Raw genomic sequence first — 27,399 nt, 5'->3', positions numbered from 1 at the left:
AGTAGCCCAAGTCCTTCTCCATCCTTTCCCTCTGCCTGGGAACGCACCTGTGGTGGGCTGGCGGGGGGCTCAGCCTTTCTGCTGAGGATCGCCCTCTGCAGGGCTTCGTTCTCCACCTGGATGGCTCTGAGCACGGCTGAGGCATCCTCCTCTCGGTCCTCAACCTTGCACACGAGTTTTCGCGTTGCTGATAGGGGTCTCTCTCGGTGGCTTCCAGGTCCTGGGAGCAGAAAACAGGGGGTGAGCCTTTAGATTGCATTCTTGGAGGGCAGCTCCCAATCGATTAGACTCAAATTGAGAAACGTTCTATAAAAACAACTGGCCCATACTCTCCAAAAATGTCAAGGTCAAAAAAGACAAAGACAGCCTGGAGAGCTGCTCTAGATGAAAGCAGACGGGGCAGACATGGCAGCTGAACGCAACGGCGATCCCGAGGCTGGATCCTGGGTCGGCAAATATCCCTGTAAAGAACACTATTGTAGCAAGTGGAGAAATCCGAGTAGAGTCTGTGACTTGGATAACAGTATTGTATTAATGCTAACTATCCTGAATTTCATACGTAAGTGCACTGTGGCAACGTAAAATGAATGCCCTCGTTCTTAGGAGATACATACCGCAGTGTTCAGGGTAAAGTGGGATGCTGTCTACAATTTAATCTCAAATGATTTAAAAATACACACACGCAGAGCAAATATAAAGCAACTGCGGCAAAATGTTAACAACTGGTGAACCTGGGGGAATGGGAGTGTCATTTGTAGTATCCTTGCAACTTGCCTCTACATCTAAAATTGAAATAAAAAGTTAGCCCTCTAACAAAGTGCCTATAAGGACTAATACCTGACATTGTGAAGAAGGATGGGTATTTGGGAATATTTTTGCTTTGTTTCATATTTACATGGGTAGTAAGAGTTACAAAGAAATTACTCCTCAACTGAAGAAAAAAAGTATTGCAAAGCTGTAGTCGGTTCTGGAAGTTCTAATGAGTGGAACACTGATTTTATAATATGCAAAAATATTTGCAATATATGAAAAAGTACCCAGCAAGACTGGTTGGAAAAAAATACATTATGGCATGTTTACCCAATGGAATACTACGCATTTGTAAAAAGAAAGGCATTAAAATATCTATAGATAAATATGGTGACCTGAATGTGCTTCATAATCACCTGGGGTATGGGTGTGGGTGCAGATGAAATTGGCCATCAGTTGACCATTGCCAAGGTCAGGTAATGAACATGGGGGGTTATGATAACATCCTCTCAAGTACTTATGTTTGGATTCTTTCTCTGTTAAAAAAAAAAAATCTCCATTTAAAAATAGAACTGCTCAAAATGTTTCCATTGGGATGTTTAAAGAGGCTTTAACCTACTGGATTTCAACCCCTCGGCAAATATTTATTGAGTGCCCCTCTGCCAGGCTCTGTTCTTAGCACTGGGGACACTGCAGCGACCATACAGATCAAGACCCTTGCCCTTGTAGAGAGAGGCAATAGGCAGAGAAACAAGAAATACTCTAGGGTGTTCCATGTCAGAAAATGATATGGAAAAACAAGAAAAGCAGAGCAGGGTAACAGAGATGGGGTGAGCAGGGTGGCAGGTTGGCCACACGGAGCGTTGGGGAAGTGTGGTCCAGGAACTAGTGTGAAGTGAGAGGCCTGAGAAGGGGTGGGGAGGGCCAAGGCAGGGCCTTGGAGGACACTGTAAGGCCATTACTCCGAGAGAAATGGGGAGCCACTGAAGGCTTGAAGGCAGGGGACCTGATTTGACTTAGGTGCTGAGTGGAGAACAGAATGAAGGGAGGTGAGGGGGAAAGCAGAGAGGCCAGTTAGGGCTCCTGCAGCTGCCCAGTGGAGTGGGGACACAGAGTGTGGTCAGTTTCTGCGTGTATGTTGCAGACAGAGCCAGCAGGATTTCCTGACAGAGTAGATGTGGCTGGTGCAGAAAGAGAGTCAAGAACGATGCCAAGGTTCTGGCCTGAGGAAACAGATGATGGGGTTGCTTTCAGTTGAGCTGCGGAGGGCTGTCAGAGGAGCAGGTTTGGAAGCGAAGAGCAGGGGCAGCTTGGAGCCCAGAGATGTGATTTTGGCATCAGGATGGAGCTGTCGAGTTGGCCTGTACACACACATGAGTGTGGAGTTTGGGAGGGTGGTCTGGGCTGGAGATGTGAATTCAACCTAGGCAACTTCGTTGCATCATTTAACAATAGTATCAAAGACTGACATTAACGCTGGCCTATAACGAACTGGGAATTGATAGCTATGACTTCTCTGGGGAGATATAGATATAGATATAGATAGCCTGGTACAAAGGCTTGTTAAAAACCAGCAACCTGGGCTTACCTGGTAGCACAGTGGTTGAGAGTCTGCCTGCCAATGCAGGGGACACGGGTTCGAGCCCTGGTCCGGGAAGATCCCACATGCCACGGAGCAACTAAGCCCGTGCACCACGACTACCGAGCCTGCGCTCTAGTGCCTATAAGCCACAACTACTGAGCCCACGCACCTAGAGCCAGTGCTCCGCAACAAGAGAAGCCACTGCAATGAGAAGCCCGCGCACCGCAACGAAGAGCAGCCCCCGCTCACCACAACTAGAGAAAGCCTGTGCGCAGCAATGAAGACCCAACGCAGCGCGCAGCAACGAAGATCCAACGCAGCCAATAAATAAATAAAAATTGAAAACAAACAAACAAACCCCAGCAACCTTCCATCCTCATGACCTCAGTAAACAGGCGCCGCTGATTATTAGAGATTTAGTTGGAGCCCTTTATCCTCCTGCTGTGTTAGAATTTGCATCTGAATGAGGCTTCAAGTAGCAACACCAAGAATGGCTTTGGCAGGAGAGGGAGTATAGCCAGGTACTGGGTTGATGGAAAAGCTAAGCTAAAATGAGGGGACACCAATTTCTTCCAGGCATCCAGGAGAGGGGCTTTGGATGTGAATGCCCAGGGACCGGGCAGGCACTCTGAGTGAGTGAGACTGAACTCGGGGTGGGTGTGGGGGAGATGGGAGGCAGCTGAGCCACTGCCCAGCTCCAGCCAATGCCTGCCAGACAGAGCTGTGCTTCTAGTGTTGCCAGGTTTTTCTCTAAGAAAAGTTAGAATCTGAAGTTTATGTGAAATCCCCCTGAATTTATTTGTTCATAAAGTATTTCAGTTTTTAGGAAACGTGAAAGCCAACAGAACCCAAGGGCTGGTCTAATACAGGCCACGGCAAGTCCCAGCTGCTCCTCCAGGAAAGTCAAGGGCACCCAAAGGAAGCCCTGCATGCCTTCGGATGGCTGGCTGGCCTGGGTGATAATGGCAGTGGGTCATTCTCTGACTTTGATGGACTCTTGCTGTGGCTCCATTACTGCTCCTGGGGACACAGAGTAAGGCACTGCTGGCAATGTGACCTGGGGATTCTGTTCTCCCCAGTCAAGGCTGCTTTAACTCTGTTTTCCTTTCTTATCAGCTACTCGACCTGCTCTGCAACTCGAGGGGTAAGAAGGTGAGTCCTGGAAGGAGCTGATGGAGGTGGGGATTCTCATTGCCATGGAAACACTGTGGGTCCAAGGGGTGTGGGGAGGCCACTGGGATCTTCCTCACGCAGGTCCCTGACGCAGCTGGGAGGACAGGAAAAGAAAGTGAAAGAAAAGAAGTGGCCTTGAGCCCGTCTGGAGCTGGAACTGAGGAATCCTGAAGCACCAACACACCCTCACCCCAAGGGGAGCTGAAGCCGAACTGGGTTCGCCGCAAGGCACGGGCATTAACGACACAGGCTCTCAACTGTCACTACACTGTGGGATAAGATGCTGCTCTGGGCACCGGGGTACAGACGTGGGTGGGAAAGGCATGTCCCTGTCCTCACAGACCTCACAGTCATGGGGCACAGACAGACACGGATCAGGCACACAGGACACGCCAGCAGCAGGTGATGAGTGCTGGGGAAAAAATCAAGTGGGATAAAAGCTAGAGGTGACAGGAGGGGGAAGGACACTACTTCAGACACTGGGTCAGGGAGGGTGACGTCTGAGCAGAGACCTGAAGGCGGTGACCTTGTGAATACCCACGTGGGGAGGCTGTTCCAGGCCAAGGGGCAGCAGGTGGCAAGGCCCTGTGGTGGGCGGAGCTTGGCACAGGGAGGACCGGCAGGGGGCTGGCCTCGGGAGCCACGGGAAGCCTGGGGGGCAGCGGGCGTGGACAGGTCTCATGGGAGCCTGAGGCCACATAAGCCCCAGAGGCCTCCTGCTACTCCAGGAGGCCACGCCCACCTTGTTTGCTGCTATGCCCTGGCTCCGGCATTATGATCGTTGTCAAATGAATGGACGGAAAATGATTTCAGTTCCCAACCTTGTCAATCTCAGTATTTGTGAATATCATTAAAACATATCATTTCCTCCTCCATCTGCAGTAAAGCAGAGCTGAGAAATTTAAGGCCCCTTCAGATCCTACAGAGGATCCTACAAATAAGGGCCAAGGATCTTGTGTACAGCTAAACAAACGCGCCACAACTCTGACACTGGGGGTGCGAACCCCAGCATTAGTGCGAGGCTTGGGCAACGCCAGGATAAGCAGAACCTGAGATTCGTAAGCTCCTTCTGCATTTCCTGCCTACAGCACTCATAAAGTCAGTCGAAGGAGAGCCCCTGCGTGGTAACCCTTGCCTATTTATTGCCACTATGTGGGCAAGAGCCCCGTCCGCTTGTGCCTCAGTGGTCTGGGGCTATGGTGGAGCATCGCGCCCAACATAACTATCTGTTCTTGGCCACTACAACCCTGCGATCACCTCTTCTTGGAAAAGGATAATCAGGAAGGCATTTTCTTCCAGCGGGGTTCAGCTTTGTCTGCACAAACTTCTGCCCTGAGCGCCTTTCATCTGGGAGGGAATGCTCCTGCAACAACACGATCGTTGGGTCCTGCCTGTGCCCTTTGAGTCATATTAGGCTAAGAAGATGCTTTAAAAAATTAAATCAGGCTTTCTCTGAGTGAAGGTCAAGGCCACAGCTCCACCACCAGAGCTCTCCCCACCCATGGCTTCCCAGAAACGCGTGTCCACAGTGCCCGTGTCCTCCTGAATCACATCCCCGCTGCCCGGCTGTGTAGACTGTGTGTTTCCTCATTGCACACGAGGTCACTGCCTTTTGATTCCATTGGAAGTTCTCCTTGCTCGCTTGGGTGAGCCATTTCTGCACTGGCCTGAGCACCACGTGAGGGTGGATTTATTCTCATCACAGATCTGGAGAACGGTGGATTTATTCACACAATAAATCGTTACCACCAGCAAAAGCCAAATGGCACATTTTAATTTATCCCAAGCTGCTCTTTTCTGGTTGAAAACCACGCCTCTACTGTTAACTTCACTTTCTCTTTGCTTCACTAGAACTTGGCTTTCATCTCTCTTGCAGGGAAACAAAAGAGTGTATCAATTCAGGAGATTTACCATGAATGCAGCACATGTCACAAAGAAGACGTGAGGACATGGGGGCTGTCCGGTCAGCTCACCAGCCAGGTGGCTTCTTCCCACTCGCCAGCTATGACTCGAAAAGCTCAAAGTCAGCGTCTCAGCAAAATGACCCCTTCCCACATGCAAGGGACCTTTGAGATCACCTGGCAATCCACTGAAAAGGCAAACATTACATCTGAGAATCACAAGGGTCTAACGTAGAGCTCATAGGCCGGCAGCCCAAAGGCTGAAGCCAGCCTGCAGGTTGCGTTGTGTGACTTTTTTTAAAAATTGGAAACAGATGCCAAGTTAAAAAAAAAAAAAAAAAAGAATAGGAAATCCACCTGAAAATCGGGATTCCTGGCATCTCTTGAAAAGTCCTATGATCTGACGTGGCAATCGTGAGCTGGGGAGCAGCTCCTGCTGCAGGCGTGGCATCAGTGATGGTCACGTGCCTGTAAGCCTGGAAACTGTGCACAATTTCTGCCATGAAAGGTCCAGGGAAACAGCTGGCTCAGCCCTGTTTTGTCCTGAGCTGCACATACTCCCTCTAAAATCCACCCAGGAGGGGAAAGGGGGCTGCCCGCTGGGACAGTAGCTTACATCTGAGTATTCCAGAGCCTCTGTGCATTTTAAGTTGGCTCAGCCTCAGCAGGCTACACGCTTCCCACAGCGTAGGAGACCGCGACAAATGGCCACAAATGCCTCCCACCTGCATCCCACCTGCAATGTGCCATATCGCCCTGTGACGCTGCAGCATCTCCCATCAAAAGGTGGGTGGAATCTGTTTCTCTAGCTGGGCATGGCCTGGTGACTTCCTTTGGCCAACAGGTCCTTAGCAGTCACGACCAAGCGGAGCCTAACTTAAGAAAGGACTTACATGCTGGGGTGTGTCCTCTCGGGCTGCCTGGAGACCACCAGGCGCTGGGTAATGAGACCACGTGGAGCAGAGACGAGGGGTCCCAGCTGAGGTCCTTGGGCCAGCGGGACTGCCAGACGCTGTGAGGGTGGCCGTGCGAGACCAGCCAGCCAGGCACCCGCTATGGAACCGGCCAGCCCCCTGCAGCAATAATAAAAGCATTGTTGCTTGCAGCCACTGCAGTGTGGAGGGGATTGTTAGGCGGCAAGAGATAGTTGATAACACCTGGCTTGTCCAGGCCTATGCTCTTCTCAACTCTGAGGCTTATGTGGGGGCCTCTCCACAGGCAGATGCTGTCTGTAACCCTTAATACTCATTCTTCTGCTGCTGTCTCTTCGTGAGCCCAGGAATGCACGTGATTTTTAATGATTTTTCAAGGAAGGCAGTCAGCCCCCATCTCCCCATCCCTGACTAAATGACTTTACTCTTTCCTCGCATATTACAGTCCTTTGCTCTGCACCCGGCCCCAGAAGAATTTGTAGCAAAGTGTCCTGTGTGGTTAATTTTTGTAAGAAATGAGCGGCAGTTGCTTTCATCCTCCCAGCAGCAGTGACCTTCACGGCATCCATGGTTCCCTTCAGGGAACCACCTCTTCTCCATCTTCTCAGTCTACATGCTTTGGATGGATCTGGATCTGCCCCCACTCCTGGCCCTTCCTGGGCCCTTGAGAGAACAGGTGCCTCTCCCTGACTACAGAGACTGGAGATCGGTTCAGGGTAGAGCTGGTTCTTGGACTCTGCTGGAACTATTTGGAGAGGAGCAGTCCCTTTCCCCGGGGGTTGCTAAGTCAGTAAATGCGAGCCTGGAGCCACCAGGGACCATCTCCGGGCCACGCCTGAGACTACAGATGTGGTTCTCAAAGTGTGGTCCCTGGAGCAGTAACATCAGTACCACCTAGGAACTTGTTAGGAATTAAAACACTTAGGCTCCACCCTAGATGCACTGAATTAAAATTTGGGCAGGGTCCAACAATCTGGTTTTAATTTGCTTGGCCAATAATTCTGATGCATGTTCAAGTTTGAGACCCACTGGACTCAAAAAGTAGAGCTAAGTGATGAAGAAACAGTTCCTGGTGATAGCATCATCTGAGTACCTGGATCCCACCATACCTGAGGGCAGATCTATAGTCCTGGACTTTTCAGGTCTCTGAGTGATACATTTTCCTTTGTTGCTTCAGCCAGTTTGCATTTCTGACACTTGCTATTAATAATGAACACTGACATATGTTATGAGACTCTGGACTTTGGCAGAATGGTCTTCCTGCTGCAGGTTTTCTTGACAGAAATGCTAACTGCGCTAACTGCAGGGCTGTTAGGGTCTTCTAATTCACTCATGCTGAGGGGTGTTACTTTATTTCTGTGGTTGGCAGCTTGTCTGGGAAAAGTGGTTCCGATATATAACTTCCCTAGAGCACTCTGACGACTTGGACAGTAAACTTTCTGCAGTAAAGACTGATCTTCTTTCACCTTCAACAAGACAACAGGTCTCTGGAAGTTTCCTGGAAGGCTTATTGATAGAGACCAAAGTAGCCCAGGGCATGAGGCCCTTTCATTAGAACAAGAGACAGTTATAGTGATAGAGAGGAATTAAGCTCTCGTGGAGTTGCACCATATGTACATTTAATTGACATAAATTCAATTTTATGACCTTGGCCAAAGATAAAGGAGCAAGGAGAGAAATAACTCTTTTAAGAGAGCAGGCAATAGGTTACACTTATGGTAATGGCAGGCTATCTAATCCAGACCAACCTGTCCCTGGAGCACAACTAGAAAACCTGGACCAAATAGTAGTATAAAAATCTGTTTGTAAAAAGAAATCTGTTTGAAGGCATGGAGAGTGAACAGGGCTGTGAAGGCTTACGGGCAGGAGAACAGAAACCTAGAGAGGTTACCCCAGCACCTGGGAAGTGTTTCCCCTCAAGGTGCTGCTGATTCTAAGAGCTGTTGCAAGGCTGAGAAACTGAAGAGAGCTGGTGACAGACTCAGGGCTACTCTCAGACTCTCAGGTCTGAGAGTCAGGGTGACCTAGAAAGAGCCAGGCGTGAAGGGCACAGAAAGGTTAACAATGTAGGCAAATCTAAATTACTATTGACTATTTTAGTAATAATAATGATGTCTGGTGAGGTTTAATATCTAGAGAGAATTAAAATGCATGACAAAAATAGCATTTAATTTTGGATGGGAGTAAATGGAGTTACACAGTTGTAAGGTCTCCACTGAATGAGAAGCGGTAAACTTGCTAATTTAAAGTAGACTCTAATAAGTCAAGAATACATGTTGCAATCTCTGGTAATGACTAAAGAATAGTAAAAGAATGTATAACTAACAAGCTAACAGAGAAGAAAAAAGAGGGATAATGTAAAGTAATCAGTTCAGAATAGGGCAAGAAAGGAGAGAAAAAGGAACATAAAACAGGCAGAACAAATAAAAAGCAAACAATAAAATGGCAGATTTAAACTTAAATATATCTGCAATTACATTAAACGTAAATGGACTAAATGTGCCCATTAAAACACATCGATTGTTAGAGGATAAAAATAAAAACCAATTACATGGGGTTTACAAGAGACAAACCCCAATGTAAGGATGCAGAATGTTTGAAATGAAAGAATGAAAAAGGATACGCTACATAAACACTAACCAAAAGAAAGCTGGTCAACTTTAAGACAAAAGCATTATTAGAGTGAAAAAGAGACAACACATGGTGGTAAAAGGTTCAGTTCACCAGGAAGATATAAAAAGGCTGATTTTGTATGCCCCCCAGAAAGACGTCCCCCCCACAAACAGAAAGTAAAGCATCTAAGCAGTCCAGATTTTGCCTGGACAAGTGAGAGCTGGTTTGAGACTTCTGTCCTTTCATCAAGTCTCAGGGTCCTGTGCCTCTGGAGGAAGGAATATCTCAGTGACCTCAGCATAATGCCAGTGCTTAAAGTCACATTTTCCCTACAACCAGACCCTAAACAAGGCCAACTGCTTCATCTGGGGCTTGACCAAGAAGCTGTGATTGTCCCCACCCTGGAGGAGCAATGACTCTCTTGGGCTTAAGGAGAGGTGATATGGCTGTATGGGGTTTTCTAGATGGAGCCACATACGCTGCACTTGATCATCAGTCTGAGGGATTTTCAAGGGTAGCTTTAACCACCTGCACTTTTTTCTGACCTTTAGAACCTCATCCCCGTGGGACATGTGGCTCCAATGTCATCCCATTTCAGTATGAGAGTGGTAACAATGCCATGGTTTTCAACTTGCCTTTTTTTCAAATTTGGCCAATGTAGGAGCCATGTATACTTAACAGATAAAGGCTGACCTCCAAACCCGTTCAAAATGAGGATTCCACCACCTCAAACAGTGTCCTCTTTAAGGGAATCAATGGGACAAACTGAGAACCAAGTGCCAGGGACAGCTGGTAATCTGATTTTTACCAGATGGACCCAGTGACATGTGCTGTTTATGTGAATGCATTGCTTCCTTGCCATGGTGGTCAGGAAACTCAAAGTCATGAGTGTGACCCCCTGAGGCATTCATCTGTTCACCCCTTGGCGTCAACTTATTGTTCCTACTCTTGTTTTCCCTTTACCTTCATTTCCTTACATATTTGTTAAAGTCTTCTTGCACTACAAAATTTGTTAGAACATGTCAGAACTTCTTGGAGAAAGGCAGATTATAAATAATTAATGAAGCTCGACTTCTCAAAAAACTGTACATGAAGGTATGTGTTACAGTTGACTTGTTGAAGTCTTAACCTCCTAGTACCTGTGAATGTGACCTTATTTGGAAATAGGGTCTTTGCTGATGATCGAGTTAAGATGAGGTCATTAGAGTGGGTCTCAATCCAATATGACTGGTACCCTTATAAAAAGGGGAAACTTGGACCCAGAGACAGATGTGTATACAGGAAAGCACCAGGTGAAGGTTGGAGTTACGTTGCCACAAGGCAAGGAAATACCAGAAGCTAGGAGCGAAGCCTGGTGCAGATTCACCCCTAGTGCCTTCAGAAGGAACATGGCCCTGCTGACACCTTGATCTTGGACTTCCCAGCCTCCAGAAATGTGACACAATAACTTTCTATTGTTTAAGCCAATCAGATTGTGGTACTTTGTTACAGCAGCCCTGGGAAATGAATACAGTATTTGAAATGATCTTAGCTGATACATGGTTTAACTTTAAAAATGTTAACAGCTATATATTTATATTAATGAACATTAGAAAAAACAGAACAAGTGACTCCAACCTGTGGATTTTAGGCACGTCATTGCTTCGAACTAGACTGATGTGGGTATGTTGCAAGCAAATAGCAGTTTAGTTGACACACGAGGGGCCATGCAGTGGAGTGATTGAGAACAGATACTCTGCAGCCAGGTTTTAAACACTGGCTTTATACTTACTGGCTGTGTGACCTTGGACAGATTCCTCAACCTCTCTGTGCCTTGGTTTCCTCTGTATAATAGTGTTGATAATAGCAGTACCTACTGCACGGGGTTGTTTGAGTGATTAAATGCAAGATTAACACGTGTGGTACTAAACACAGCCTGGGAGCTGGTTCAGTGCTTTGTAAGTGCTGGCTCTTCATTTTATTACCCAGAAACGTAAATACTTAGTGATCATGGCCAGCACATGAAGGAGGGAGATCCCAGTGAGCCCAGTAGGACGGCCGGGAAGGGTGCTTGACTGCCACCGTGCTGCTCCCACTCTACCAGGGGCTCTGGAAGTTTCCTGCACAGTGGCACTCCACCCTTGGTTTCATTTCTTTCAATAACTTGTCTTTTTTTTTTTTTTTTTTTTTGCGGTACGTGGGCCTCTCACTGTTTTGGCCTCTCCCATTGCGGAGCACAGGCTCTGGACACGCAGGCTCAGGGGCCATGGCTCACGGGCCCAGGCGCTCCGCGGCATGTGGGATCTTCCCAGACCGGGGCACGAATCCGCGTCCCATGCATCAGCAGGCGGACTCTCAACCACTGCGCCACCAGGGAAGCTCTTAACAACTTGTCTTGGAGGAATTTTCTAAAAAGCCATTTAAAAATTTTTCACATAGAGTGAACACCAGCAGTACAGACTGGAGTCCTGTCAACTCGAGCAGTGGTCAGTGGAGCCAGTCCAGGTGTAGAAGAAACAATGGCTCAGGGCTTGCCCTCCACACTCTCCACCAGCTGACCCTGAACAAGCACTTGGTCTGAGCCAGATGCTCCTCTAAGCAGTCTATCCATCCAGTCCTTTAATCCTTATACTGACCCTCAGAGGACAGTCTTACTCTTATCCCTGTTTGGCAGATGGGAGAGTGAGGCCCAGAGAGGTTAAGTAACCTGCCCAAGGTCACAGAGCTGGTAGGTGGACAGGAACGATTTGTACCAGGTGGTCAGGCTGCAGAGTCTGCCAGGCCTATTTTCTGCCAGGGTTTCTGGGCTGGTGGGCTGTCAGCCCAGAGCTGCTGGTGGGCTGTCTCACCACCCTAAGAGCCTTTCTGAGAATGTAGGGCATAAAGGAGAAGCTGTGCCAAGAGGTGGGGAGAGGCAGACTGCTGACATACTTTAATTACTGGGGTCTGGCTGTGCCCAAAGATCACACCACCTTTGAAAGTTCATTTACATGGGTTGATGTAGATGCTTTTCCTTCAATCCACTCTTTTTATCACTTGCTATCTAAAAATGCTTTGCCTTGTATTAGTACGGTCTTTTCCCCCCATTAGTTTGCGACTTGATAAGGGTTAATCAGGGAATGCTTGGGTGCCACGTTAGCCAGACCTCCACCTGCAGCTCTGCCTCAGGGCTCCACCGGCACCCAGAGCCTCCTGAGCCAGGGCACTGGAGGGTCAACGCCACCAGGCACAGCCCACAACCCAGGACCGAAGGGAGGGTCCCTCATCCACCCCGGGGTGGGAGCAGGCTTCTGCTCAGCGCCGTCCCCTGAGCTCCCCAGCCAGGTGGAGCTCCACTTGCCCAGTGAACTTGCTTGGTGATGAAGCCAGTTTGGGCTCCTCCCCTTTCCTGTCCCCTTCCAGGGACCACCTCCCAACTAGATTACTTGTTCTGGAAACCTTATCTCAGAGTCTGGTTCCGGGGAATCCAAACAAGACAATATTTACATAGCAGGGAACAAACGCTCAGTAAGTGGAAGGATTGTTATCACTTCCTCCGCCTCCTTCCATCTGCCCTGAGCTGCTGGGAAAAGAGCTTCAAGCCTCAGGCCTCATGCACGGAGTGCACTGGTCCAGATCTGGGAACCGTGACTGTTTGGAGTAGGGGTTGCTTCCTGCCACCAAGTCCCTTGGCCCGTCCCTGCAGGAAACAGTCCCTCCAGCTCCTCAGTAAACGTGGATGGAATGTCTTGGCCACAGAGGTCACTCGTCTAACAAGGCTGGTTGCCTGGGGCTGGATTTTGCCCTAGGCACCCCACAGTTGCAAATTCTTAGGACACCAGGATGCCTTGAGCTCTCTGAGCTTCTTTGGATCACAGAAATCAGAAGCAAGTTGCCCTCACAGAGTCACTCCAGCCACTACTTTGGATCCACAGCATCAGACTGAGATGTTTCATCTGCAGCCTCCAGTGTGTGCAGTCTGCTGGTTAAGGACGCAGCAGTGGAGTCACTCCAGCAGGGTTTGAGGCCTACATCTGCTGCTTTCCAGCTGTGTGAATCACCTGCTCTGTGCCTCAGTTCCTCATCTGAGAAATGGGCACAATCGGAGAACCCACCTCAAAGCCTGGAGATAAGGATTATAATTTACCTACACATATAAATTACATATATAATTTACTTATACAGTAAGTCCCCTACATACGAATGAGCTGTGTTCTGAGAGTGGGTTCGTAAGTCCAATTTATTCATAAGTCCAACAGAGTTAGCCTAGATACCCAACTAACACAGTCAGCTATATAGTGCTGTACCGTAATAGGTTTATAATAATTTTCACACAAATAATACATAAAAAACAAACACAAAAAATAAAGAAAAATTTTTAGGGGACTTCCCTGGCAGTCCAGTGGTTAAGACTCTGTGCTCCCAATGCAGGGGTTGTGGGCTCGATCGCTGGTTGGGGAATTAAGATCCCACATGCCGTGCGTGGTATGGCCAACAAACAAACAAAAACAACAACCAAACATTTTAAATCTTACAGGACAGTACCTTGAAAAGTACAGCAGTGCAGTACAACACCTGCCATACAGGCGCTGGCGTTGAGTGAACAGGCAAGAAGAGTTACTGACTGGAGGAGGGAGAGGAGGTGGGAGACGGTAGAGCTGAAGGATCGTCAGCAATAAGAGATGGAGGGCAAGCTGCAATGTCACTGAAGCCTGACGTTGATGGAATCCATGTTCACATCTTTGAAAGTTTGCAACTTGAAGGTTCGTATGTAGAGGACTTACTGCATATAGGTGAGTAAATTTCATATAGAATTTATATATATATATATATATATATATATATATATAAGTAAACCATATAATGTATATAAGTAAATGATAAGTAAACACATAGTAAATTGTAATAAATAAAAGCTTACAATAGTGGCTGGCTCACGGTAAGTACTCAATCAATGGACCCCCTCATTTCATTAGAAGGGCGGCACACGGACCTTTCACCATAAACTTCTTTGTACCTTTAGAATGTCGTATCATCTGCATGTATTGTTACCCATATAAAGTAAGCAACTTCATTTAAAAGTAAAAACAAAAATAAAACAAATTTTCAATTATAACCACATCTTGGTTTTAGACCCAGAAAGTAACTGTGACAGTTAATTTTAGGTGTCCACTTGACTAGGCCATGGGGAGCCCAGCTATTTGGTCAAACATTATTCTGGATGTTTCTGAGAGGGTGTTTGGGAGTGAGATTAACATTTTAATTGACAGAAGAAAACAGACTGCCCTCCGTAGTGTGGGTGGGCCTCATCCCATCAGTGGAAGGCCTGAATAAAACAAAAATGCTGATCCTCCCACGAACAAGAGAGACTCCTCCAGCAGACTGCCTCCGGATTTCATCTGCAACACTGGCCCTTCCTGCCTGATGGCCTTCGAACTGGAACACTGACTTTTCCTGGGTCTCCAGCCTGCTGACCCATCGTATAGATCAGACTTGGCAGCCTCCATAATTGCATGAGCCAATTCCTTACAACAAATTTCTCTCTGGGGGAGGGAAGGACTGGGAGTATGGGGTTAGCAGATGAAAACCATTACATACAGAACGGATGGACAACAAGGTCCTACTGTATAGCACAGGGAACTATATTCAATATCCTGGGGTAAACCATAATGGAAAAGAATATATAAAAGAATGTATATATGTGTATAACTGAATAATTTTGCTGTGCAGCAGAAATTAACACAACATTGTAAATCAACTATACTTCAATAAAAAAAATGAAAAAAAAATTTCTCCACCTCTCTCTCTCTCTCTCTCTATATATATATATATGTATGTATATATATATATGCATATGTATATACACACACATCCTATTGGTTCTGTTTCTCTGGAGACGTTGACCAATAATACATTTGCTAAAGGTCAGCTCAGGCCTTGGGGAGGAGGGTGATGAAGCAAGAACTCCTCCATCACGGCACCCCACTGACCCAAAGCCCAGTCCCAACTGCTCGGGGGTGCGCACAGAACTCTTACTTGAGCTCGCCCTCTCCTGGTCTGGGAACACGGTCAGGGGCTGGGGGCTCAGGTTTGGCTCGGGTTTGCTGGGAATGAAGACCTCAGCGTTGTCCTTCCGCTTAGCAGACAAATTCCTTTCCTTTTTATTACCTGTAAAAACACAATAGTTTATATGTCAAACACTGAGTGCAGGCAGAGTTGGGAAATTCTGCTCCAGCATCTGTTTATTTGTGCGTTCACTTATTCATTCAACAAATATTGATGGAATCCCTGCTCTGTGCCAGGCACCATGCTAGTTTCGGATTTGTTGCAGACAACAAAACAAGTTTGCTGAGAGCCGTTATGTGCCAACTACCACATTTTGGTAAATAAGTGAATTCTTCTAGGACACACACAGGTTTTCAAGTTTTAACATTTCTGAATAGGGACAAGTCTTATAAACAATGGGGTACTGGGTTTAATTGGCAGCAAGATACATAAAATAATGATGTAACCAAGGATATGCAAGAGCAGGAAAAATAGAGTAGGACATGTTTGCTGCCCTCGAAGCACATTCTCGCCGAGGAAAAGGACGGTTGAATGGATAAGACAGCAGGGCTGGCACAGAAGAAGGGATCCAGTACCAGGGTCACAGAGGAGCATGCAGCCTGGAGGATGGGGCTGGCAGGTATGCAGCCGACAGTGAAGAGAACACTTACAGGTGACCAGGGTGTCTCCAGGGCACAGAAGAGGGGGCATTCAGACACAGGGAACAGTGTATGTGAAGGCTTGAGAGCTGACATGCGTGTGGCAGGTGAGTGGCTAGGGTCTGGGCTGGCGAGAGGAGCCAGACAATGAAGGGCCCACGGGCCATGATTTATAGTCAGTGTTTCCCAAAGTGGGGTGCCTGGACCACTGGTTAAACAGGTGATGACTGGGACTTCCCTGATGGCTCAGTGGATAAGAATCCACCTGACAAAGCAGGGCACATGGGTTTGATCCCTGGTCCGGGAAGATCCCACATGCCGCGGAACAACTAAGCCCGCGCGCCACAAGTACTGAGCCTGCGCTCTAGAGCCCGCGAGCCACAACTACTAAGCCCATGTGCCACAACTACTGAAGGCTGCGTGCCTAGAGGCCGTGCTTTGCAACACGAGAAGCCACCACAATGAGAAGCCCGCACACTGCAACGAAGAGTAGCTCCCGCTCGCCGCCACTAGAGAAAGCCGGCGCGCCGCAATGAAGACCTAACGCTGCCAAAAATAAATAAAATTTAAAAAAAGAGGGCTTCCCTGGTGGCGCAGTGGTTGAGAGTCCGCCTGCCGATGCAGGGGACGCAGGTTCGTGCCCCGGTCCAGGAAGATCCCACATGTCACGGAGCAGCTGGGCCCGTGAGCCATGGCCACTGAGCCTGCGCGTCCGGAGCCTGTGCTCCGCAACGGGAGAGGCCACAACAGTGAGAGGCCCGCGTACCGAAAAAAAAAAAAAAAAAAAAAAAATTAAAAAAAGGAAAGCAATTATCTATCTTAATGTGTATGGGAAAAAAATAAGCAACCAGTGTATCAAACCTTGATTTCATGTATATTATTGTGTGGAACAATCCTAGAATTACGGAAGAAAAGAAAGGAGTGAGGAAGGAAGGGGTGAGGGGGTGGAGAGAAAAGGAAAGAAGAAAGGTGACTGGTTTAAATAACAGCTAAAAAATAGTATGAGTAGTCTGTGAATTTGGCAAAAAAAAAAAAAATTGTTGGGAAGGTAGAAAACCTGGGAAGTGTCTGCTCAAATTCAAAGGAAATCCTGGGGCCTGTGGTGGCCCAAAGGAGGGAAGCCCCGGAATCAAGGGCGCTATGGGATTCTTGGGAGGTCAGGGTAGATGTTGGGGATGAGTGTGGGGTCTGTCCGACTTGCACTAACCTCTCTGCTATCCCCCCTTGACTTGGCAAAGGACACGTGTTTCTCTACACTTTCTCAAGTGGCTGCTCCCTGGTTGGCCTGATATCCAGGGCCCAAGGGCAGACCTGTGTGTGAGCGAGAAGCCACCATGTCCAATGGGACAAGACAAAGAATGGAGAGAGGCCAATGCCCAAACGGAGATTGGCTGTCTAAGTGCTGAAAATATGCTGATGATGGTAAGAACGACAGCCAGCATGTATTCAGTTCAGCCTCCTGAGTGCCCAGGCACCGGGACAGGTCCTTGGCACACACTGTCTCATGTGTTTCCCCAGCCATCCTAGTGGGTGGAGGGTAGGTAGAATAATGGACCTCAAAAATGGCCACATCCTAATTTCCGGAAGCTGTGGATGTGTTAGGCTCCAAGGCAAAGGGGAACTGACTGTGCTCATCAGCGGACCTTAAACTAGGGACGTTATTTTGGATTATTCCGCTGGACCCAATGTAATCACAAGGGTTCTTAAAAGTGGAAGAGGGACAGGGTTTCAGTTTGGGATGGTGAAAAACTTCTGGTGATGGATAGTGGTGATGGTTACACAACAATGTGAGTGTACTTCGTGACACCGAATTGTGCTCTTAAAAAGGGTAAAGACGGTAAATTCTATGTTATGTATATTTTGCCACAATAAAACACATGTGCGTGAGCAGCACACAGGTGGAAAAGTGCTGCAGAAGAGGAAGATCAGAGGGAGACGTCACTATAGAAGAAAAGCACAGAGAGATGCAACGTTGCCAGCTTGGAAGGTGGCCAGGAGCCAAGGTATGTGACAGCCTCTAGAAGCTGGAAAAGGCAAGGAAACACATTTCCCCCTAGAGCTTCCAGAAGGAACATAGCCTTGCTGACACTGTGATTTTAGCTCAGTGAGACTCATGTCAAACTTCTGACCCACAGAACTATAAGATAAAAAGTTGGTATTGTTTTAAGCCACCAAGTTTGGGCTAATTTGTTATAGCAGCAGTAGAAAACTAATACATACTATTGCAGAGTAAGGCTCTGAAGTTCAAGTCGTTTGTCCAACAACACAGAGCTAGGAAGTGAGGGAATCAGGATTTGACCAGGCCTGCCTGGCTCAGAGCCCTGCCCTTAACCACTTTATTCCCCTCCTCCACTTTATGGCTCCCTCCTCTCCTTAAGACTGCCCTCCAGCAACTCTGGTAGAGGTCTGCCTTGGCCATCAAAAGTCTATACAAGGATAGTTCTTAGGGCACCAAAGGACCCAGACTCTTGGTGCAATCCTAAACCATCAGGTCTTCATGGAAAGTGGCCTGGGTTCACTCATTTTGTACCACCCTCCCCCCACCCCTGGCCCCGACTCACTCGGCTGCAGCCATACTGGCCCTTTCTCTGTACTTGGGTACACCAAGCTCTTTCCCTCTCCAAGCCCTTTGTGCTTTCTGATCCCTGGACCTGCATTGCTGTTTCCATGGCTGCTTTCTCTTCCTCATTCCTGTCCCAGCTTAAACATCACCTCCTCTGAGAAGGCTTTTCTGACCATTCCAGCTACTAGCATCCTTCTGTGACCCCCATCGCCCAATCAGTGTCCCGTTTTATAATCTTCACAACTTTCAAGACCATCAGGGTACCATTCTCTCCTCCCTGAATTCCTAACCCATGACCCAGCCCTCCCCTTTCCAGTTAATAGAAGAATAACTTCTGCTTTCTCTGTGCCGCTCATTCACTGCCCCTTGCTCACAGGGAGGACAAACGGGATGGGAGAGAGTGGGGGCAGGAAGCCGTCGGGGCTCAGCCCAGGCCTTCCTTCTTCCCTCTTCTGTGGGTTGGGGTGGGGTGGGGTGGGGTGCCGTCAGGTCACATGGCCCCCTTCTACCATGCTGATGCCATCAGCGGTCCAGCTCTGCCAACATCTGGGGTCAGGGGTCAGTCTACGGCAGAGGGGCAGTACTTTCAGTTGGAGAGGTAATCATTTGCTCACCTTCCATCCATGATCATTTCTCATTTGTTTCACAATTTAGAAGGGAAAGCAGAGCGGGGTGGGGTTACTTACTGGCTCCTCAAAGCCCAATTATCACTTTGTAACTTCATCTGGTTTATTTATTTAGCCTAAAGATCAAGAGCGCAGGCTCTGGGCTCAGACTGCTGCAGATTCAGTTCCACTCTGCCCTTTCCTAGCTGTGTGGCCTTGGGCAAGTTATTTGACCTCTCTGTGCTTCAGTTTCCCCTCTGTAAAACAAGTACGATGACAGGACTTCCCTTGGGGTTGAGATTTAATGTGCGGGTGAGGATTTAATGAGGGACATAAGTAAAGCCCTTGGAATAGCTCTTGGCTCACATTAATAACAACTCAGTAATGTTGGCAATTAGTATTTATGTAGTTATGTGCTTATTGTCTGTTTTCCCTGCTAGGATTAAATGACGTGGAATGAGTGGGCTCATCTTGTCCCAGCACAGTGCCTGGGGCATGATGCGTGCCCAGTGCATGAATGAACAGCCCAGAACCAAGCACATCTTTTCAGGTTACTGCTGACTGTTCTTGAGTAAACACTCAGGACCATCTCAGAACTCCAATCCCATGCTGGGGTCTCGGAGACCTTGTAACAGGCCCCTCAGCCTCCTTCTTGCCCCCCTTGGTGGGAGCCTGTCTCCTGCTGGGGCTGAGAAGCCAGCCAGGGGCTGCAGATGAAAGGGGCGGCTGAGAGCGGCGGTAGGGGGTGTTCGTGCCGCCCTCGTGTACGGCAGACTGGGCACCCGCCGCCTTCAGCAGACATCGCCAGGGTCAACTCGGGGCCTGCCGAGCAATCTAATTGTTAAAAAATGTAAAATGGCAAGAAAGTGAAGTTCTCTCCTTTAGCTTTATGCCCAGTATCACTATTAAGCTGCCTGGGGTCCAATTGCTCCCCTTCTGTGGCCTGGTCCTCCACACCCGGAAGTGGCTGTCATACCCACTCCCACCTCCATCCCCACCACACCCCCGTTTCCAGGGCAGGGGCCCAGTCAACCCCCTCACAGCACTTCCCTTCCCCTTGGAGGAAACACAATCCACAGTAACGATGCAGCCCCAGTGGTTCTCCTTCAAAAGGGCATGTTCACTGCTGTGACCACCAGATGCTTTAGCAGGTGGGCATAGTCCTTCATTTATTTTAAAGATTTCCCGAATGGCTTGAATGTGCCAGGTGAAGGCTGCAAGCTGGGGATGCAACAGAGGGGAAGAGCTGGCCTGTGCCCTGGCAGAGCTCACAGGCCGGAGGGAGAGAAAGGCAACTGCGGGCACTGAGACTAGTGCCATGATGATGCTACAGGAGCAGAGCAGGCACCGACCTAGCTGGTCAGGCTGGGAGTGCCAAGAAGGCTTCCTGGAGGAAGCAGCCTCTGAGCTGAGTCTCGAGGAAAAAGCAGGGAGCCAGGTTTCATGGGTCAGAGGGGAGAGGAAAGGAAATGTGGTGATCTAGGTGGAGGGAACAGCCCAGCAAGGAGGTGAGAGCATGTCGGAGGGACAAATGTTCTCTTCACTGGAGACATCAACCGTGGGGTGTAGATTTTCCAGAGCTGCCCATTATTATGTCCCCCCAAGACTCATAGGTTCAAGTCCTAACCCCCAGTACCTCAGAATGTGGCTGTATTTGGAGATAGGGTCACTAGAAAGGTAGTTAAGGTAAAATGAGGCCTTCAGAGTGTGTGCTAAGCCAACATGACTGGTGTCCTTATAAGAAGAGGAGATTAGGACACAGGGACACACAGAGGGAAGACCATGTGAGGACACAGGGAGAAGGTAGCCATCTGCAAGCCAAGGACAGAGGCCTCAGAAGACACCAAGCTTGCCGAAGCCCTGATCTTGGATTTCTAGCCTCCAGAACTGTGAAAACAATTACATTTCCGTGGCTGTTGATGCCACCCCTGGTCTGTGTACTTTGTTACGGCAGCCTGGGCAGACGAATATTCTCACTGCCTGATTTCAAACATTCCCTCATTTCTCCTTCCTTAGGTTCACTCATGCTTCCCCACTGGTTGGTCTTGGTATTTGGTTCAGGAAATACGGCACCTCCAGCTTTGGGGAGAATGCCCTAACCGTAACCCTCCTTGCCACCCACCCATTGTTCTGTTGACTCTACCTTCTAGGGTGATTTCTGAAAAACCTTCTCCAGTGGACAATTGCTGTTGGTGCCCAGCTGCTTTCCTTCTCCTTCAGATTCACCTTAATTTTCCTTTGGAAACTACTATCTCCGTCCATGTGGTTTGGGTGGCGATAACCGCACCCCCAGTCTTGTTGGCCGGACCTGGCCAATCAGAGCCACAGTGACTAGTTCAGAGATGTGACCCCACGTGGGTTCAAGAGCCAAGTCTGGGACTTTTGCTGGAGCTTTTAGGAAGAGAAATCCACTTTCCGATGGAGTTGCAAAGCCAGTGTCTCAATTCTGCATCTATATCTGGAAAGCCCACTTTAGAATGGTGCCAAGACAAAAGAAGGAAGAGAGAAGAGGGAGAAAAGGAAGAAGGGGAGGGGAGGGGAGGGGAACGGAAATGAGTCCTACTGCAGCCCTGGACTCCTTAGTTATCCAAGTCAATAAACAGTCCCTTTTGCTCAAGTCAGTTTCACTAGCCAGTTGCTGCATAGATGCTGGTAAACTTCCTACAATGCACAGGACAGCCCCCTACAACTATCTGCCAGACATTTACCATCTGGAATTTCAGGGTCGTCTGTAAGCTTCTGGGAGCCTTCACCTCTTGCAATCAGCAGAGACCTGAGTGATATATACCCCGGCCTGTGAGATGGTCTACCCAAAGCTGAATTCAAAGTACCACTGGAAATTTAAGTCCTATTATTAGATCCAGAGACATCAAAGGCAAAGAAATACCACATAAGACAGAGCTTACTTTTGGAAGCTGGGTTAAATTCCAGCACTACGAGGGTATCTGGGCCCTGGGGAGGGCGTCCTTCTGTCTCCTGGTCCTCGGAAACATTCTTCTGCACGGAGTCCCCACTGGGAAGAGGGGAGTCATCTCTAGGACGGCCCACCAGCACCTGGTCCTCAGGCTCCGGCTCAGAGAGTACATCTTCTTCGATAGAGTCATACTCATCACTGGAACCATCCTCTTCTTTCCTTTGTAGGTTGACACTAAGCTCCAGACTTTTTCTTAGCTCCTGCCAAAAGTCAAGAAGAGAAGCGAAAAATGAAATATGTTCCTTTGAGGAAAAACTCTTTTGAAAATAGATCATTAGAATCAAAGAACTATTCCCATGAAGCTAACATTTCCCAAAACCATCTCAACCCACGTGTTATCCTCACTTTGAGGATGAGAAAACAAAGGGGCAGGGACAAATAAGAAACTCTCCTCTGGATGGAGCAGAGTTTAGTTTTATAGTATTAATTGTGGTTTTCTGTAGCTCTTTGCAAATTTTTTCATACGTCTTCTGCCTCTAAGAGATTGTAGATTTACAATCTTAAGACCAAGCATTAAGCTATACTTACAGTGATCAAAAAATTTATCACTGAAGCCAGGATACTTTGAATTTATTTATTTATTTATTTTTGGCTGCATTGGGTCTTCGTTTTTGCGCGCAGGCTTTTCTCTAAGTCATGGAAAGCGGAGAGTGGGGGCTACTCTTTGTTGTGATGTGCGGGCTTCTCATTGCGGTGGCTTCTCTTGTTGCGGAGCATGGGCTCTAGGCACACGGGCTCCAGTAGTTGTGGCTCACGGGCTCAGCAGTTGTGGCACACAGGCTCTAGAGCGCAGGCTCAGTAGTTGTGGTGCACGGGCTTAGCGGCTTCACAGCATGTGGGTGGGGATCTTCCCGGACCAGGGCTCGAACCCGTGTCCCCTGCATTGGCAGGAGGATTCTTAACCACTGCACCACCAGGGAAGTCCCCAGGATACTTTGGAAGGGGAAATAAAGGCACTACTACATTCACACTGGGACAAAAGTGTACACTGGACTGTCTGGGGAAACCAGTATGTTTGGTTAGCCTCGCTATGCTATCCCTGTAGCCCTTGTAGTAACTAACATAGTTGTGAGAAGCAATCAAGTTTACGGTTGACCATAAACTTAATAGTTGTGTGGTAGGCTGAATAATGATTCCCCAAAGATGTCCAAGTCCTTATTCCTGGACCCACTGCATTAGTGAGGGCTCATGTACAAGTGAGAAGCACCACATAAAAAACTTTGATCATCTTAGAGAAATCATCCTAAAAAGCCCAATGATAGAAATACGGACATCAAAGGAGCTGCTGGTGAGGGCTCAGGAGATAAGGACCATGTTATTGGGAACTAGAGGACAGATAATCCTGTTATGTGGCAGCAGAATCTCAGCCAAACTGTGTCCTATAGTTATATGGTAAGAGGAACTTGTAAATGATGAACTTGGATATTTAGCTCAAGAGAGTTCGAAGCAAAGTGTTAAAGATACAGTCTGGTTCCTTCTTGCTGCTTAGAGTAAAATGCTAGAGGAAAGGGACAGACTGAGAGAACTGTTAAGTAAAAAGAACTGGGAGCTGATGATTTGGGAAGCTCTCAGCCTACTGCAAAAGATGCTAAAAAAAAGCATGAAAAAGCCAGGGAAGGGTGCTCTGGAGAAAAAAACGAAGGGTGTGGCTGCACAACCTTTTGCCAAAACCTCAGAAGGATCTACAGTTTAGAGCAGCGGTCCCCAACCCCCTGTCCATGGACCAGTACCAGGCCGCGGCCTGTTAGGTGAGGTGAGCAGCGGGCCGGCAAGCAAAGCTTCACCTGCCATCCCCATCGCTCACATTACTGCCTGAACCATCACCCCACCCCGTCCGTGGAAAAACTGTCTTCCACGAAACCGGTCCCTGGTGCCAAAAAGGTTGGGGACCTCTGGTTTAGAGTATTCAATCACAATGAGGGCTCTTTGAAGAGATTAGACATGTGACTCATGAATCCCCTTAGACATCTCAGCAGAAGCCAGGAAAAGGGATGGGATTATCCAGGAAAGATTTGTGGAGGAGCCTCTTTTCTAGCGGAGTGAATCCTAGAGACATACAGAGGAGATGCACATGGTTTTTGAGACTGTTATACCAGCAGAAACACTGCCAGCTTGGACTCAGTGGGAGAGAAAAAGGACAAAATTAAAGAAAGCTGACAGGCTCCCAAAACTCTACAGGCAGGAAACAGGTTAATAAAACTATGTAGGTGCAAACACATGCTACCCTTCATGAAAGAGGAAGAATGACTCCCAGGGTGCAGCCATGGGCCCAGAGGGCAGAATCCTGAGCCACAGAGAATTATTCCTGTGCCTTGAAACCTAATGGAGTTTGCCCAGTTGGATTTCAAAATTGATTGGGTTTGGTGACTCCTTTTTCCCTTTAATTTTCTGTCTATTGTAATGGGAATGTCTATAACCGTTTTCCTGTGCCTGACCCACCACTGTATTTGGGAGCAGATAACTTGTTTTCTAGTTTTAAAAGTTCACAGAGGGAGAGAAATTTTGCCCTAAGATGAGTAATACCCATAGACTCACCCCTAGCTAATTTAGATATAGATAATGAGCTTTGGGAGTTTTGAGCAGATGAGACTTAAATGATATTTTGCACTTAAGTTGCTACTGTAATGGGTTGAGACTTTTGGGAAACTTGGGATGGGATGGAAGTATTCTGCATGTGTGGTGGACATGAATCTTTGGGGGCCCGACAGCAGACTGCTGTGGGCCCCAAAGATGTCCATGTTCTAATCACCTTGGATGGTGAATATTACATGGCAAAGGGACCTTGCAGATGTGATTAACGATCTTGAGATGGGGGATATTATCTTGGATATCTAGAGGGGCCTATGTAATCACAAGGGTCCTTCTAAGAGGGAGGCAGGAAGATCAGCATCAGAAAGACAAGATATAAGGGTGGAAGCAGAGGTTAGGGAGGAGAGAAGATGCTACCCTGCTGGCCTCGAAGGAGGAAAGGGTACAAGCCAAGGAATGTAGGTGGCCTCTAGATGTTGGAAAAGGCAAGGAATCGGATTCTCCTCTAGAGCCTCTAGAAGGAACATAGGTCTGCTGACATCTTGATTTTAGACCAATGAAACGGAATTTGGATTTCTGAGCTCCAGAACTGTAAGATAAACCATTAAGTTTGTGGTAAGTTGTCATGGCAGCAATAAGAAACGTTTTGTTTTTTGTTTTGTTTTTTTAGACATGCCTCACAGCTTGTGGGATCTTAGTTCCCTGACCAGGGATTGAACCCAGGCCCCTGGCAGTGGAAGCACTGAGTCTTAACCATTGGACCACCAGGGAATTCCCCAGGAAACTAATATAGCTATTGATCTTTTATAGCTCTCTCCCTCCCACCCTGCCCAATATCAAGTATTACTGAGCAAACAGAACACTGCCTGGCACATAGTAGATGCTTGACAAATACGTGCTGAATGACTGATTTATGTCAGTGACTGGGTAGAAGCTGTAAGCAGGGGTGGAGAGCACCCACCCGCCTTGGCGGTGGCATTAGTGATGTGACTCTTAGAAAGTTACTTAACTTCTCTGCGCTGCATTGTGCCACCCATAAAAATGGGTTAACGAATCCCAACCTCACTGAATTGTTTTATTAAAGTAGTGGTGTGAAGTGGGGATGATGGTGTCCCCCTCTCCAGGGGACATTTGGCAATTATTTGGAGATGTTTTTGGTCAGAATTGGGGGAAAGGAGTGCTAGCGGCATCTGGTAGGTGGAGGCCAGGGATGCTGCTAAACATCCTAGAATGTACAGGACAGTTCCCACAACAAAGAATTATCTGGGCAAATGTCAACAGTGGTGTGAGTGAAAAGCCCTACATTAAAGTGAGCACGTATTCACCAATGGCATTTCAAAAGATAACAGCAAGGTCTTCTAGTTGAGTGTATTGACGTGATCCATGCAACCTTCACGGAAGCCGGACTGAAGCCACGGCTTGTGTCTTCAAAGTCTTGACTGTGGTCGGCAGTTGGAGGGCGAACAGGTTTACTGCTCCTCTGTGGGGAGACATGAGTTCCTGGGGGGCCTGCTGTTTAACGGCAACTACAGTGCCTGTAAAGCTAGTAATCCTTGACTTTACAAAACATTTTCAACTCCCTCCCCCATTTGATCCTCACAGTGACCCTGCAACATAGATGGGTGGAGTGCAACTTGCTTTGGTGATAACGTGAACTCCGGCCACAGCAGGATAAGCAGTTGGTCCCGGTTCCTGGTCCACCCCACCCATCTCAGATGGGGTCATCTTCAGTTCTCTGTTCCGCAGGGGTGGAGGCAAGGCTAGGTGAGAAAACAGGGGGCAAACCCGGTATTCTCACCCAGTCATGGTGGAAAAAAACGATAAAAGCAATGCCAGCTAAACTGGGAGATTCCCGGATGGGAGACTGCTGTGACTGTCCAGGAGATGTTGGTCAGTCCCAGGGCCCAGAATCCTCCCCACTGATGCCTAAGGCCGAGTGGAGCTACCACCCACTGCCAGTTCCAGGAAATAGCTGGATGGGGCATTAGGATTCTAGAACCCACGGTCAGCTGAGCAGGTTCCCTCCAGCCTCTTCATCACCTTCACCCTGTGGTAGCCCCATATTTTAAGTGACTGAATTTCTGGAGTCCCCACAAGTCGGAGGACTGAGGCCTAGAGCCTTTAAGCTGGTCCGACCTGTCACAATGATTAAGTGGCAGGGTTGTGACGTGTGCCCTCAGCCACAGCTCCCTGCTCCTTCTAGACTATCCAAGTGTAAAACAGACTCACTTTTGTGGTCCAACCAATGGGGAAGAAGACGCGGCAACTATTATCATGTGTTTATTCACACACGCAGGTGTGCTGCAGGCGCTTCGTTAAGGGCTGAGGTAATGGTGGGGAGTAAGATGGCAAAGCTTCAGGCAATCAGTGCACAAAGAAAAAGAATCAGGGGCATTTCAGATGTGGCCAGGACTGGGAAGGAAAGAGCCTGCCTGCATGACGGAACCAAGAGTGAGTGGGCTGAGGGCAGCCCTGTTGAAAGCTGGTCACGGAATGCTGGGTGATAAAGAAACGCCCAGTGAATGTCTGGGGCACAAGGTGTGTCAGGAGGAAAAGCAGAGGCAAAAGCCTGGAGGCAGCAATGGCTGGAGGGCAGCGGGTACCAAACACACTGGGAGGGGAGGGCAGGGAGCAGGAAGGGGGTCACAGGGGCAGTGCCTTGTAGGCCTCGGAGCAGAGTCTGGATTTTCTTTCATGTACCATGAGAGGTCACGAAGGGTGCTAAGCAGAAATACAACATTATCTGATTTCTGTTTTTAAAGATCACTATGGCTCTTGGATACCAAGTGGATTTTGAGAGGCGGGGCCAGGATGCAAACAGGACAGACAGCAGACAGCTGCACCTGCGATAGCAGGTAAAGAGGAAGGTGGAAGCAGAGGTGGGGACAGGAGATGCATTTTGAGATGTATTTTGGAGGCCGAGATGACAGAAATGTCTGACTAGAAATTAACAATGTGCATACCCTTCACCCCAGCCCTTCTAGGAATTTACCCTTCATTCTTAAGGATGCAAAGATCATTGAGGCATCATTTATAAAAGAGAATGACCTGCATGTTCATTAGTAAGAGATGGGTTAAATTACTAATAGAGCAGGCGTTGACGGAGCCCCAGGCA

At 48.1% G+C, this 27,399-nt stretch overlaps 1 protein-coding gene across 6 annotated transcripts in view; it reads right to left on the bottom strand.

Moving 5' to 3' along the window:
• Positions 1-27,399, bottom strand: part of KIAA0556 (KIAA0556 ortholog) — a 201,184-nt gene that overhangs the window by 82,360 nt on the left and 91,425 nt on the right. For all 6 annotated transcript variants that reach the window (XM_032604979.1, XM_032604982.1, XM_032604984.1 and 3 more), the window contains exons 7-9: positions 21,688-21,955; positions 14,946-15,077; positions 48-220 (exon numbers count right to left, since the gene is read on the bottom strand). In XM_032604979.1, coding sequence (XP_032460870.1) covers positions 48-220; positions 14,946-15,077; positions 21,688-21,955 — 573 coding nt within the window. The remainder of the gene's footprint in view (positions 1-47; positions 221-14,945; positions 15,078-21,687; positions 21,956-27,399) is intronic.

The sequence above is a fragment of the Phocoena sinus genome, chromosome 15 (assembly GCF_008692025.1).
Source record: "Phocoena sinus isolate mPhoSin1 chromosome 15, mPhoSin1.pri, whole genome shotgun sequence".
Classification (NCBI taxonomy): domain Eukaryota; kingdom Metazoa; phylum Chordata; class Mammalia; order Artiodactyla; family Phocoenidae; genus Phocoena; species Phocoena sinus.
The sequence above is the reverse complement of the archived record's forward strand: the minus strand, read 5'-3'. Positions and strand labels throughout refer to the sequence as shown.